This window comes from Oreochromis niloticus, linkage group LG1, assembly GCF_001858045.2.
Source record: "Oreochromis niloticus isolate F11D_XX linkage group LG1, O_niloticus_UMD_NMBU, whole genome shotgun sequence".
Lineage (NCBI taxonomy): Eukaryota > Metazoa > Chordata > Actinopteri > Cichliformes > Cichlidae > Oreochromis > Oreochromis niloticus.
In genome coordinates this window covers 15629200-15644029 of record NC_031965.2, presented here as the reverse complement: position 1 = coordinate 15644029, position 14830 = coordinate 15629200, and the positions used below count along the sequence as shown (strand labels likewise).

Sequence of the window (14830 nt, the reverse complement as noted above, 5' to 3'; positions counted from 1 at the left end):
ACAATTGCACTGCTACATTACAACAAAACATTGTTTTATTATATCTCACTTTAAAATGAATTTTGCGTATTTTAAGGTCAGTCTGGTCATTATTCCACAGCAAGATGTCACGCTTGCTAACTGATATTTACGAAAACCTATATCGTTGTTTTTCCTATGGCCTCATTATATTTATATTTTTAGAAGAGTTTGTGTTTCATTAGTACCTTATTTTATACAACACATTAGTTTAAATGTCAGCATGCTATGGTTTTGCTTCCTTTTGTCATTACTTGCCTTCTGTGCCAGTTCCGAAGCTCGTTGTTCATATTCATCTATTCGAGATTTATCCACGCACACCTCTGAAAAATAAAAAACAACTGGTCAGAAATTATCAGTGCTCTACTGAAAAAAAAAAAAAAAAAAAAAAAGTAATTTTAAAAAAGCTACCAAAATTGTGCAACTTGCCTAATAGGTGGCTAAAGTCGACATCGAGGCGCTTGCGATAACTGAAATCTGGGTCAGTGCCACTACGGTGGAGCACAATTTGAGAAACACATTCCTCAATGATCTTAAAGTACTGTGGCCTGCGAGCGAAGATAAATGAGACAAAAAGTACAGAGAGATAGTTAGAAACATACAACTGTCTTTGAGCCACAGGCACAGGCTTCCAAGCAATTTTAATCTTTTATTTAACCAGGCAAACCATTAAGAATAAAATGCTCTTCACAATGGTGGCCTGATAATGGCAAAGAACCTTAGTGACAAAATTTACACTCACTTTTCTCTGCTGTAATAAAATTAACAATTTAAGTCACTCCTGGTAGCTGCGTTTAAATGACATCAAATACTATGCATGGCTATCCACTGTGTTTACGCTACGTTACCTGCAGATGACATCAGGTTGCTGCAAGGTATCCGCATACAGTTCTACAAACATTACGCAGGATATGATATTACAGGAAATCGTTTCTGTGTTTCAGTCTTTTCCAACTTTCCTTATTGTAAAAATGGCGTTTCATCTTTTATTCATGACATGCTTAATGGTCTGAATAATACAATACAATGTGACCATTTATGACTCAAAGTACAGCAGACAAGTTAAATAAAATTGCCATCTCCCTCTGCAGACTTGTGGTGTCAGATGTTCATGTTGTGTGACTTTGCACCACTCACACAACAATTTGCTGGCAAGACTTCTTTTGATTATCGCAGCTGTTTCAGAGCTTTAAGGCTAGCAATGCTATTAGTTGGAAATTGATTACAATTTATTAACACAAAATATAATCTCTGTTTAATGCTGAAATTTTATGCACTGCATTGCTACACACAAGAAACACTGAGCAAAGACACTCTGTGCTCAAGGCCTAATGCTTTCCGCTTGCTGCTGTACTTTAAATAAGGCCTGGGACTGCAAAAACACCTAATTGTATTTGTTAGTTTTAATCTGCTTAGTGTATGCAGGACGAACATGGCTAGCAAAAAGATAAGGGAAATGTGCCCAACATCTTTTACAGTTACTGTATTATATCAGAGATAGTTTAATATACTAACAGAAGGCTCTAAACTAATTAGCATTTTAGCATATTACTGAGTTGTTTTTTCTTGTTGTTTTTCAAGTAGTAGGTAAAATTTGAAAACAACTCACCAAAAAAAAAAAAAAAAAAAATCACAACATGGTACACTTTACATGCACAAGTATATAATTACTGTAATTAACACTAATTAATGGAAATTATACATTTTTCAACTTGGAGAAAAAAAAAATATGCACACAGATACCTTAATGCAGAGAATAGCTACATAATTCCCAGTTTGGCCCCTTCTGATTTTTATTTTATAATTAAACTAATAGGGGTGTATCAGATCTCTCGCAATATATCAAATATTAAAAACCTATGCCAACAGGAAATGGAAGTACTGTGAGGAAAGAGAAATTTGATCAGAATTGTATGTATTTAAAATTCTGCCCCTCCCTTTGCTTTTAGGAGGGTGGTAATGTGTTTGCTTATATGCATGTGTCCATATATACCACAAATTTGGTATTCACTGAAGCAATATTTAAGCTTTCTGTAGGACAGGGAATCAACTGTGTTGATTGTGGAGGCAGTAAATTACTAAAGTGAGGTAGATGCTAATGTTACACAGGTCCCTGTTACAAGACCCTTTGGGTTCCTTCAAACCTAGCGCCTTAATAAAAGCATTGTTTTGACGATAATATCAGCAAACGCTGAGTAATTGCATTTAAACTGTTTCATATGGCTCTGCTGGACACACTGATCACAAAATAACCAGGGCCAAGCCTCAATAAGCAGAAGGAAATAATATAACAACAGATGACATGCAACGCTGGGAGGCACAGTGCTACTGCGAGTTAAAGATAAAGTGAATGTTTGATCTGCTCATTATCTTACAATGATCCCGCTGAGAGTCCTAATCCCTTCTACACCAAATCATTAACTAATACTTTGATACTTACAAACGGTGATTAATCAGGGATATTGGTTTCCACCTCTTCCTAAAACAATGCAGAGACTGCATCTCATAATACCAAGCGTATGATTCGAAACATGAGCTACACGATGGAATCACTGAATAGATGCAGACAAAAACATTAACAAAAAGAATTCCAATAACTAAAACCAGTGCAGTTCATCAGAGGGACCACATTCATGTAATGCCTAATCTGCCATTAAAGACAATCAACGATGTTCATAGGTAGACAAATTTCTTATGCAAACCCAGTACACATATTTAACAGAAACACTATAGGCTAATGGAGCCTTAACCACTGAACTACAGGGAGATATATTTTCATTTCATTAAGCTACTATTTTTAAACAGTCCTCATAATATTGATGTTAAATTATAAGCTGGATTACAGTGAATTCCTGTTCTAGATATAAACAAATTCAATGTATTACTTTTTTATGGTCAATTTTTAGTACTTTTTCCTGATGAGCAATTTAAAACATAAGTCAATTATCATAACTGCTAGTTGTTATGTGTAATGTTCTCCCTTTATATTAAATTAGAGAATAGAAGCTGAAGTTGGATATCTCAGACAAATGAACAAATGAAAATAAAGACACATCAAATTCTTGATTTGAAGTATAGATGGTGACAGTATTATAAAAAAAATAACTTTTTGTCCTCATCCTTTATGCTAACTATGGCTGTGTAGCTAGCGATCACGTAGCGCATCATTATATACCCGGTAGCCCAACTTCAGTAACCCTACAAACGTAACTGCTGTTTAGTTTTCGGTCTATATTTATGTCTGAAGTAATAGCAGAGCTGTATGTTTTAATTTTTCAGAATCCCTCAATCAGAACATGGTATATTATTTAATCTTAAAAATCTTTTGGGAGACTTCCCGCATGCCACTAGAGGGAGCCCACGCACCACCAGTGGTACGCATACCACAGTTTGAGAATGACTGTTCTTGATAAGATAGCCGATCTCACGCTATAGCTGACATCAATTGGATATCTTTTCTTATTGTAATCACTAAAAATTAAAGTAAATAGAGCCTGTCCTGGATGTATCATGCCTGAACAGTTTAGAGTTTAATTTAGACTGTAACCCCTTCAAAAACAAATAAAAACAAAATAAGAAATCACAGAGCTAGCATTTTCAAATCATCTAAATCTCAGTTGTTGTTGTTTTTTTTTAAATAATGCAAATACAGTATCTCCCATATTATTATTATTTGTTTGAAAAAATATAAATTTCATTTTAAAAACAACAACAACAACAACAACAACACAAAAAGTTGGGCTTGGGAAAGTTGCCTAGTTTAAAAACACATGTTAACATACCTGGCAAAACATTTCACAGCTCATTAGAATCAACATCCTACAGAAACGCAGTTTTTCAAAAGCAGAGATGGGCAAGGGTTCAACACTCAGTGAAAGACTGTGTGGGCAGCTAGTTAAACAACAGAACAGTACTCCTCAAACTAACACTTGAAAGACATTGGGGACCTCATTCTCTCCGTTTCAGTTCATGATGCACTATGTACAACTCTAAATTTTATATATAGTGATTTACAAATCATTGATTTTAGGTTTTCTCCTCTCTTTTCACCATTTTTTTAGATGGCTTCAAAAATTGTGTACTCTATACAGTTACATCCCTGAACACAGGGAGCAACAGTGTATGTTTTTAGTGTATGAAATATTTGTGAATGGTTAATGATGTTTAGCAAAGTAATGGCAGTCATAGAAGCACCAGTGCTTCAATAAAAAAAATTATATAAAACAAATAATAATCATCACACAGAGCTAGAGAAGAGCACCAGAAAGGTGTTGTTTTTGGGCAGGTGATGCATTTTGTATTCTTCAGACTAAAGCTCCATCTTTTGATCAAGCCAAGGTTTAAGTCACACCCAACAGCAAGAGAACCAACATAAAATAAGCCTTTGAAAAGCACCATTAATAGGAGATGAGAAATGCTCTGTAGCAATGGCTGCTGTAGATGGCTTAGAGATGAAAGAGAAAGCATTCTCTTTGTTAACCAATGTCATTGAGAGGGTTTAAGGGAGCAAGAGCTAGACCTCCACAAAGCATAAGCTCTTCAACAGTGTACATCATTAACAATGTTCAAAACTGCTTAAGACCATTAGATGTGTGTGCATTTAGGTAAAATGTGACATGAAAATGCAGTCAGAATACAGTCTGGAGACTGTAAATTACATTACTATACTCTGCTTAAGAAAACTAATAGGGCAAACAAATAAACCTGATTAGTGAACAAATAAATATAAATACAAACTACTAAGGACAAATTAAGTATACAAGTAAACATGTAGTCTAAATAAGGAAACATATTTAGCTGATTCATTTAACTGAGAAGTAAACCATTACTTGATTCATTAAACTGTGTGTGTGCGTGTGTTTGTGTTGATTTTTACCTGATCAAGTGGTCATTTCGTATAAGCACGAGGTGCTGCAGTATAGAGATGAAATATGGCTCTGCACTGCTGTCCTTTACCATGCTCTGCACAATACTGAATACATCGCCCGCATCAGTGCAGCGAGTCAAGGATTTGTACTTCAATGTCAACAGTGCAATTTCACGTAAAAAAGAAGGTAATGAAATAAAAGAAATACGCGTTTTGACTCTAAGTTACACTTTTTTTGCATAACATCAGAAATAATTTACCTTAACTGGATCCCACGAATGTCTCATAAGAAAATTAAGCACAACTACAAGACACAAACACTGAATCATAAATCCAAATTGCATGTACCTTTTTATCATAAAGACAAGGATATTCAAGCTCACTCCTAATGTCTTCCAGTCTGTGAGAGAACTCCATCATGTCCTCTTCTTTGTGCTCCTCAAATACCTTGAGCTGAATGTCAAGGGCCTCATTCCTGATGACTAGCAGTTGCTACATAAGGATCAAGGTGCAAAAAGAAGGTGCATAAAGAATTATGCAAAATTAAATAGTGAGGAAAGCTCAAGATCCTTTACTAAGCTCAAGTAAAGACGAGGAGCTCATCCTAACTGTGATTATTTACAGGTGTGGGCACCAGCGTTTTACTTTCATTTATTATTTTCTCATTTTGCTGGCAACAACAACAACACTGCTTACAAAAGTTAAACATGTTAGCTAGATGGTATAAAAGCCAGAAGGAAGATTATTAGTCGAGACACTAGAAACTTTATTGGTTTCTGGCTGTCGCACAGACAGAGGATGTGCAAACTCTCCTCTGTGTTTCATGAATTATTTGCTGGAGTAAAACGACGATATTTCACTGAAGTGGACAACTCATTTTAATATTAATGCAAGGTGAGTGTGAGTTTTTATTGTGTTCGTCTGTGTGTGTTTGTGTGTGGTGGTTATGTTTTGCTTACCGGCAATATCTCTTTCAGGCCACAGCGCATAAATTCATTTCTAATGTGCAGCCTGAAGTCCAGCTCATCAGGGGATGTTACTAGTGCATTGATGAGCTGCATGCATGCCACCTGCAACATAGGGGTACACAGAACAAAGAGAGAGTGAGAGAAGGGAAGAGAGCAGAGTGAGAGAAAGAACCAAAGAAAGAGATGACAGACTTTTTTCCAGAAGATGATGAAAAGCATGCTGGCATGCATTCTAAATGAGGCATGTCCCTTGGAAGCAAAGGACCATAACTAATGCATGTCTATTTTCTCCAGTCACCAACTGGGGGGTGGGGGTTGATTTTAATATTAATGTAACAACTGCAGCCCCATATACACACATACACACACAACTAACCAACTGTCAATTTAAGGGCAAACTTGCTGTTTTGAAAGCCGTTTTTCACTCCCCTCCGAGTTTGGTTTATTACGCAGGGACAGCTGCATTGTGTGACTCTTCAACAACCCAGGCAAAGATAAACAGAAAAATCAATTATTGACCAGTATGGCAATCCATTCATGTGTGAAAAGACAGTATGGCAATGCTAGATATTCAGGTGATGTTTAATTTGATAGCACACTCTCATCTTTGGTACTCCGGTTTAGTAATACCTTTCACCAAAGAGCCTCTTTAATATTGTAATGCTACCGATGTTACAAAGTATCACAGCACCTTTGTATTGCCTGCCAATAAGTCAGCACCACTGTTACTGTAAAGATCAATAATTATATGGGTGATTTCCTACTTTCCACATTTACTGGTTTTCAATTTAGTCTGAACTTGAACTTGCAAGAGAAACGCCCAAAAACTAAATAAATAAATAAAAGGAGGGGGAAGAAGGTCACTTCAGTCCTTTTCATCTTAATTTATGAGTCAAACATCACAACACAGATTCTCTGCTGTTATATGACTTATGTGATTTGACTGCAGCTTATCATAGATTTTTGGAATATAAATGTATATCTGTTAATTGGTATCATCAAAAACTTGTTTGTGTACAGCTGAGGTACCAAAGGTAAGCTAAGAAAAAGAAACAGCAAATCTGCACCATAGAAGGGCCCAAAGTCTCCAGGACCAAAAAAAAAAAAAAAAAAAAAGCACAGCAGTCCACCACAGGAACATTGTTGCTTGTGCAGTATGAGTTTGTCAGCCATTGTCAGACTTGCAACTGTTTGACTATAGTTCAACTGCAACACCCCTGATGCGTCTGAGGAAGATGCCAACACAGCTGGATGCCCCATTTTAACAACAGACACACTGGATTTTTTTTGGGCCACACCAACACAATCACAGGTGCCCACCCACACTGAGTGCCAGATTTGGCTTTGTGGATTTTAGTAAAGTTCAAGCTGAAGGGTCATCTGTTGACATAGCACAAGCTGCATATGGCACTTACAGAATGCCATTTCCAAGGAGCATAACAAATACAGCAGGAGCTCCAGGAAAAGTGTATCACTGCATAAAGCGATGAAAGGCCTAGTGGTTACAATTAAATCATGTAGTTTTTACTCTAAATGGGAAGTCATGGAACTCTTATCACACCTCGTACATTACTTCAGCTTTATATTTGAGATAACAAATAAGACAAATATGAAGACATTGAGATACGAGTATTAAGAGACAATACTGGTATCCTCAATTTTAGTATTTATGGTTTAAAAAACGTTCCCTAGGCTGACACTATGAATAAAAGTACCAAAGTAGAACAGAAAGCCTGTAGCCACACATTTCAATGCTTAGGATAAAAGTATCTATGCTTTAATAATGCATGGGGTTAAAGGGGATTTGTGCTGTCTATTAGACAGTCGAGGTAATAACAAAGCATCAATAAAACACAACAAAGTACAAAGGGCAATGTTTGTTTGGCCACAGATGAGTTCTGTGTATTTAATATCCTTGTGTAAAGTAAATTCTACCTTCTAGTGCACTGAAAAAAAATCCTGGTTGTTATTTTTCCCCACTTCCTTTCTATAAATGCCTCATTTTAAATTCCAGTGTCTACCCTTCCCTCACCAACTATTGATTCCTTACTTCTTTTTTTTCTTCTTTTTTTTGGGTGAGAACTGGTCAAAGGTAATTATACAGCAGACTGAATGTGAATGCTATTTGGTACCTATCAGAAGGTACTACAAACAAAAACCAAATTCTTATTCCAATAATATGAAAAAGATGATTTAAGCTTCATCATGTGTGCCTCAGTTATTGCTCATGTTATGGGGAGTTCTGTTTAACAGTCACACTATATAAATGTTTTAAAGGGACAAGAAGTTTCCACAATTTAAATTATTACATTTTAACATGCAAACCTGCGCTGTTTGAAACAGTTTATATGCAATGTTTTAAGTGTGTATATCAGCTTGGAGAGTAAAGTTCCAAAAGATTTTATCTAAATCGAAAATGTGTAGAGGGAATACACACAATAATAAAATGGTCAGTTTTTATATGTTAGTCTTTTTGTTTAAGGCAGGACATGAAAAGGGACTTGTATATTGATTAAATAAGCATGTTCTTCTACTGCTTGCTTTTATGTTTCTCGTTAACTTGTTAACTGGTATAGGGACTGTTCTTTACTCAGTCTGCCCAGCTGTCTGTAGATTTTAAGTTGATGTTTATTCAAAACAAATGGTGCAGATGAATTAGTGGGTTGCATTTTAATTTCTGGCATGTCTAGTCTGAAAGTGATCATTAAAGTGAAGCATCTGGCACTGACGAGTTCATGTGAAACTGAATGAACTGACTTTTTTTTTTTTTTTTAAATTCTCATGATGTTGCGCTTGCAAGCGGTGTTTCTTGTATTATTGCTGCGCAACATGTAGGTCTATTTGCCTCGGAAAACAAATTATATAGCATGAGATGTTTGTTTAATGATGATGTTCACATTTAAAATTGACTTTATGTAGCATTGGTGTTTATTTACTGTAACTGATTCACCAAGAATTTAATTCAATTCAATTCAACTTGATTTATAGAGCACCAAATTACAACAACAAACACATTGTTAATGCAAATGAACAATGACACTGCCTTTAATTGGAGCATGCCACTTTGGACATTTCACCCACATGAATACAGCAGCCATATTTTCCCCATAACAATTAACCAATTCTAAATAACATTAAAATACAAGCATTTTACATATACTAAAAGGTGAGAAATGTCTAGCTGCCTTTTTAAGGTGTTACTGCGACAGGATCTGTGATTTGCACTTGCTTGACTGAAAATGAGGTGCAAATAAAAAATATGACAAAACAACAAAACAGGAATTTTATCAAACCTTACAGTGTATGTTTAAGTAACTGAGGGACCTTTGACTGGCTGTGATCTATTGACATGGTCACGTTTTCACAGTTATTCTGTATGTAATATCAGTAAAATCTGTGGAAAACAAGGTGTCAGATGGTGTAAAAGTATTTTGCACTCACTTGTAATTGAACTGAGCGATCTCGTAGTCCTTGCACAATGGGACTGAACCTCTCAATGCCTCGCCATTCCCCCGCTGTGGTGATGGCTTCAAGGACCTTCTCCAAACTAAATGAGAACATAAAATGCATGACTGAACAGTTTGAGAGAAAAAAAATGAAGCAATGCATTCATTTTTAGGGATTTAACCATACACTCTTTCCTATATTGTATCCAAGGTTCCTTGGAGTGCGCGAGTGACTGAATTATAAGGTAAATTACAGTGCAGTCTTTCTCTTACTGCTCTGTTAAGTTTTGGCCGTTTTATGACATTTTAGCACCATTTATTACTGTGTGCCAGTATGATTTAAACTGATAATAAAGACATGATAGTTATCCACTTTACTATTTAAGTATAGCCTAATCTAATGGAAAAACATTGTGCTTTAACATTAGGAAAAAAATCAGTCAGATAGAAATGTTGAGAGAATCAAGGACATACGTGTTCTCTTCTCCTACAATGCAGATGGCCGACAACAGCTTTACCACATCAGTCATCATTGCAGACTGGTTGGGATCAATGGCTCTTGCCAGTAAAGCAAGACTTTTCTCCTCCCCCAGAATTCGATCCAAGCCATACTGTAATGGAATCAAAACATTATTACCCAGACATGCTGCAATTTACCCCATTTTTGTCAACTAAAATACAAATCCACATTAAACAACAAAAGCAAAGTTAAGCTCATCATATATTTTCGTGTACTTCAAATGTATCTAAATGATCGAATATATGACTGAAGCCAAAAGAGTAACATGCCCTTTTTTTTCCTTTTTAAAAAAACAAAACAAAACAAAAAACTGTATCCTACATGTCAAACTTGATATCTAATTGCATCCACAAACACACAGAAACTTAAAGTGACTTTGTAACACAATCTCTCCAATAAATCTACAATTTACTGGGGAGAAAGGTTTTCTTATTATAGTTATTTTGTCAAAGGGCAATTTCACAGTGTGGTAACTTTTAGTATTACATTATTATGCCACTGGTGACAGATGACAGAAAAATCAGACAAAGGCGGAAGAAGAAAAGGCTGTAGCGACAGCTGGCAGAGAACACCTGTCTTCTTGGCATTGTGGTTACCTCACATCCCAAGACGCCTCTTTAGCCGCAGAAAAGTCTGGGCTAACACAGAGGCCTATGGGTTTTTGCTGGCGCCTGGCACTTATTGAGAAGCAGGATTATATCAGACCTTGCAGCACATTTTACACACATTCTCCATAGGGTTTTAGCTCTACATGGAAAGTTGCTGGGAGGGTTCTTATCCTCTCTGCAGCTACTGACAAACTATTAAGAAAAACAGCTGAAGCATTGTGAATTATTAGTACTTGAGAAGTAAACATTTTGAAGTGCTTTGGCCTGGGACATAGATCAGTAAGACCATCTACTGATCTTAAAAGGGATCTTTTTAATCACAATATGATCACATCATGATTATGCCTCAATCCTAAGTTTTATCGGACATTTTTATATTGCTGGCAGATTTTCTATATGTCTGTCTATGGGTCAATTTTGCTACAGAGCCACACCTGTGCAAGATACACTTACAAATCTTATAGGGGGTAGAGCTGAGGTAAAAATGGAGGTAAAGATCTAAGATGGGTGTGGCTGACTCATGAGTGCAGAGCAAAGGGCTCCAAAAGTAGCAAAGTCAGACAGCCAATGACCTCTTCCAATTTTACACCCCTGTCACAGTCTTTTGTATTTTTTATGCATTTTTAAGTTTCCATATAAACTATTTCTGTGATATGAACATTACAGCTCAAAAGGTCATGTTTCAAAAACTATAGTGTCAGTGTAGAATCATAATATATGATTTAGATTAGTTTAAAGAAACCTGATCTAAAGAAACATACTTTTTATAACCAGCAAATATCAATCAAACAAAATAACTGAAATAATAAAATGAAATAAAATAAGTTATTGTCAATACCTTGTTGTTCATGAAGGCTTTGAGACACTGGATAACTTTATGTTGGTTCTTTTTGTCAATTTTCTCTTGGCTATTGAAACAAGAGAGCAATAGGTTACTGTTTGCTATTAAACACTTAAAAGAATTAAATAATTAGTGAGACAGGAAAGAGTTTGAACATGAATGCATAAACTTACTGTTTCTTGAATAGCAACCTCTCCAAAATGTCTAGCAGCAGTCCAAGACCTTCATGCCCAAAGTTTTGCACCCAGCTGAAATAACAAACATGAAATCGATATCACAATAGTGCCAGACTGACAACTGACAACAATTTTATTCTCATCCACCAGACAGAAAAACAGAACTCAGTACTTTGTGTTGAAGAGAAAGGCAATAGAGGTAAACAAGATACTGTAAAAAAATAATTAAATAAAAAGGTTGCACATGCATACACTGTTTGTTATCCTCTGCTGTGTCTGAAATACATTAACACAGTAAAAGCCTTAAACACAAAATAAAGGGAAAGCCTGGCCCATTGAAACCCACAGAGAGTGGATCCAGTGACTTTTATACATTTGGCTACAAGTGAAAAGAGGCAGACGGTGTGATTGATTGTCCCACCATTGTCCAATGTTCATGTGTGAAAATGATTTCTACCCAAACAGGAGATTTAGGACTGACATGTCACACAGTGCTTTCTCCAATCATGAGAAAAACACCAAATGAGAGAAAATCTTCTCTCTCTTCAGCAGATTTTCAGAATACCAATCAATACCGCAGCAGACTTAAGCATCTCCGATGGACGAAAACTTTACTGAGAAACTTTTTTCCATGCCCACTTCCCCACTTTTCTTCATTTCCATGTCAGCCTTCTGTATAAGAATGTATGTATTTTATTAGACACATATATGATTAATTAATTAAACAAATCTGGTCTGCACCAGAAATATTAATCAGTTAATCATTAAATTATATTTCATTAATGCGCAATACCCAAATGCCTTGTCTTATGTAGACTGTCAGAAGAGTATGACATAACTCTACTGGAACAATGATGTGGATCTGACCATATAAAGACAAAAGGCAGATGGTAACACTGCTAACACATATGCACATGACACAAGAACGTGACTGTGTAAAACTAGCAAAGACAATGACGAAACTGTTCATTATTTTAGGTTCTATTTTGATTGCTGTCTAAGCGCTTTCTTCCTTTCACACCCGTAGTGGATTTATTTTCTCCAATTTAGCCAACGATCAAATTAATGCAAAGAAAAACTTCACGGAAAAAATAAACATTTTCTTGCTGCTCTTTATGTGAAGGCTGATTTTAGACACATCTTATAGAGAATGTACCTTTGATCCAACAGAATGTTGCCTGTGATTACAGAGTAATATTGAAAGCTTAGGACCGACGTATAATATAGATTTATTTTTCCTTCTAAAGGGCAAATTCTTTCCAACCACTGAACTCAAGGAGCTATTCTTTAAAAAGTGTGATGAAGAGTGACTCTACAAAGAGATTCACATGAATGAACATATTCTAACTTTATTCTACAGCAGAGCTGTTTGGAATCAGATATCAGTAATAGTTTTGTTTCATATAAATAAGACAGAATAGTGTTATTAAGAAGTATTATGTTGTTCAATGTGGTGTTTACCTGGTTAACAGTTTTAATATAATATTGAAGTTCCAGAAAATTGAAACTCTTCCAATAAAACTACCAATTTGACTTTGATTCATATTTTGCTGCCCCTCTCTGCATCATAATTCTGAGAACTTGAGGCAGGAAAATTTAAGGAGGCTGAAAACAGCATGAGAGAGAGAGGCGGATGTAACACTGGGGGTACCAGGAGGTGAAGAAGTGAAGGTAGATGAGTTTAAATACCTGAGGTCAACCATCCAAAGCAAAGAGATAAAGGAGAAGTGAAGAGTCAGGGCTGTCTTTGTGACAGAAGGAAGGCAGCAAGAGTAAAAGGGAAGGTTTACAAGATGGTAGTGGCCTGCTATGATGTATGGCTTGGAGACGGTGGCCATAACAAAAAGGGAGGAGGCCAAAGTGGAGGTGACAGAGCTAAAGATGCTAAGGTTTTTGTTGAGAGTGACCAGGATCGATATGATTAGAAATGAGTACATCAGAGAGGCAAAGCTGAGCTGGTTTGGGCATGTGCAAAGTAGGGATAGTGGACAGATTGTACAAATGATGCTAAATGAGGAGCTGCCAGGCAGGACGAAAGATGAAGACCACAGAAAAGCTTCATGGATGTAGTTAAGGAGGACATGCAGAGCACTGGTGTGACAGAGGAGGATGCTAAGGAGAGGGTGAGATTAAGGCAGATAATCCACTGTTGAGTCCACTAAAGGGTGCAGCTGAAAGAAGATGAAGAATTGTAAAGAGGTTGAATACTGGCCCGGGCTTTTGGTCTCCCCAGATCCAAACACCGTGTGTGAATTACAAACACAACGCTGAACCAAAGGCTTTCTGTAGTCTCCTTCTCCACACTCAGGTTACCAGCACTTGCAAACCAAGATACTCCAGCTTTAAGAATGAATACCATTGAACCAGAGGCATGAGCTAAATTGTGGACCGCCCCTCCCTCTTGTCTGAACCTGAATTCCATCTCTGAACATTAGCATTCACAGTTGTTGCTCTAATCACCACGCTCCGTGCCTCCCAGCATCATATGTACATAAATTCTCAAGGTGGCAGGGTAAAACGGGAAGCTGTTATCTAAATGCTTTATCTTGAAAAGAAGCAGGTTGTCTGTATGATTACATTTTTTTCCCCATCTACTGTTTTGTCTCTGAAGAACACTGATAAATGGCATTTTGTAATAAATAACCAATTTTAATGTTAATCCAAACAGATGGGAGATTAGTTATTGTTTTTCATTTGTTTGTTTTGATTTATTCAATGTAATCTACACCTGTCACAAAAATATGACAGGTAAACCCCATCCCGGTTTCTACATTAATATAGCTGAGCTTATAACAAACACCTTAGCTAAATCTATTAACAGAAGCCCATCTGTGTGGTTTTTTTTTTTTTTTATATATATAATTTCTCAAAATATGGAGGCACAAATGCATCAAAAGAAGCAGAATCCCCTTCTAATTGTTTGCACAATACTACAGCTACATCACAAAGAATAGCCTGACAGGAGAAAGAAAAAGGGGGAAAAAAGACCAGCTGTCTGATTCCCAGCGTGTTTTAAAAAAGGTAAAGAAAAACAAAAACAAAATAATAGGGGCTTTTAATTCCCAACTTCATGCCATATACAAACATTTTCTGCATACATCTCCACTTGTATATATTATATTTAGAGTGACTGCACTAAAACATAGCCTTGTACCATCATTTACTACTATGAGAGCGTGTCAGGGTTAGATGGAAAGAGGCTGACAAAAACAGTGATGGCTTTACAGATGTAAATTTTTTATTTTTTATTTTAAAAAGACTGCTGCCAAGGTAGATCAGAAAAAATGCTCTAAAGTTTCAGAGAGGAAAAAAGACTTATATTCTACATTGGTCCCTACCCAGTCAGTACTGTAGGATTTTGGTTATAGAAGTCTTGATAAGAGCTT

At 36.3% G+C, this 14830-nt stretch overlaps 1 protein-coding gene across 6 annotated transcripts in view; it reads right to left on the bottom strand.

Annotated features, from left to right (window-relative positions):
* Positions 1 to 14830, bottom strand: part of LOC100693248 (protein diaphanous homolog 3) — a 158681-nt gene that overhangs the window by 125808 nt on the left and 18043 nt on the right. For all 6 annotated transcript variants that reach the window (XM_025905518.1, XM_025905527.1, XM_005466860.4 and 3 more), the window contains 9 exons: positions 11442 to 11516; positions 11266 to 11335; positions 9774 to 9910; positions 9295 to 9400; positions 5845 to 5955; positions 5259 to 5377; positions 4895 to 5011; positions 448 to 566; positions 277 to 341 (listed from right to left, as the gene is read on the bottom strand). In XM_025905518.1, coding sequence (XP_025761303.1) covers positions 277 to 341; positions 448 to 566; positions 4895 to 5011; positions 5259 to 5377; positions 5845 to 5955; positions 9295 to 9400; positions 9774 to 9910; positions 11266 to 11335; positions 11442 to 11516 — 919 coding nt within the window. The remainder of the gene's footprint in view (positions 1 to 276; positions 342 to 447; positions 567 to 4894; positions 5012 to 5258; positions 5378 to 5844; positions 5956 to 9294; positions 9401 to 9773; positions 9911 to 11265; positions 11336 to 11441; positions 11517 to 14830) is intronic.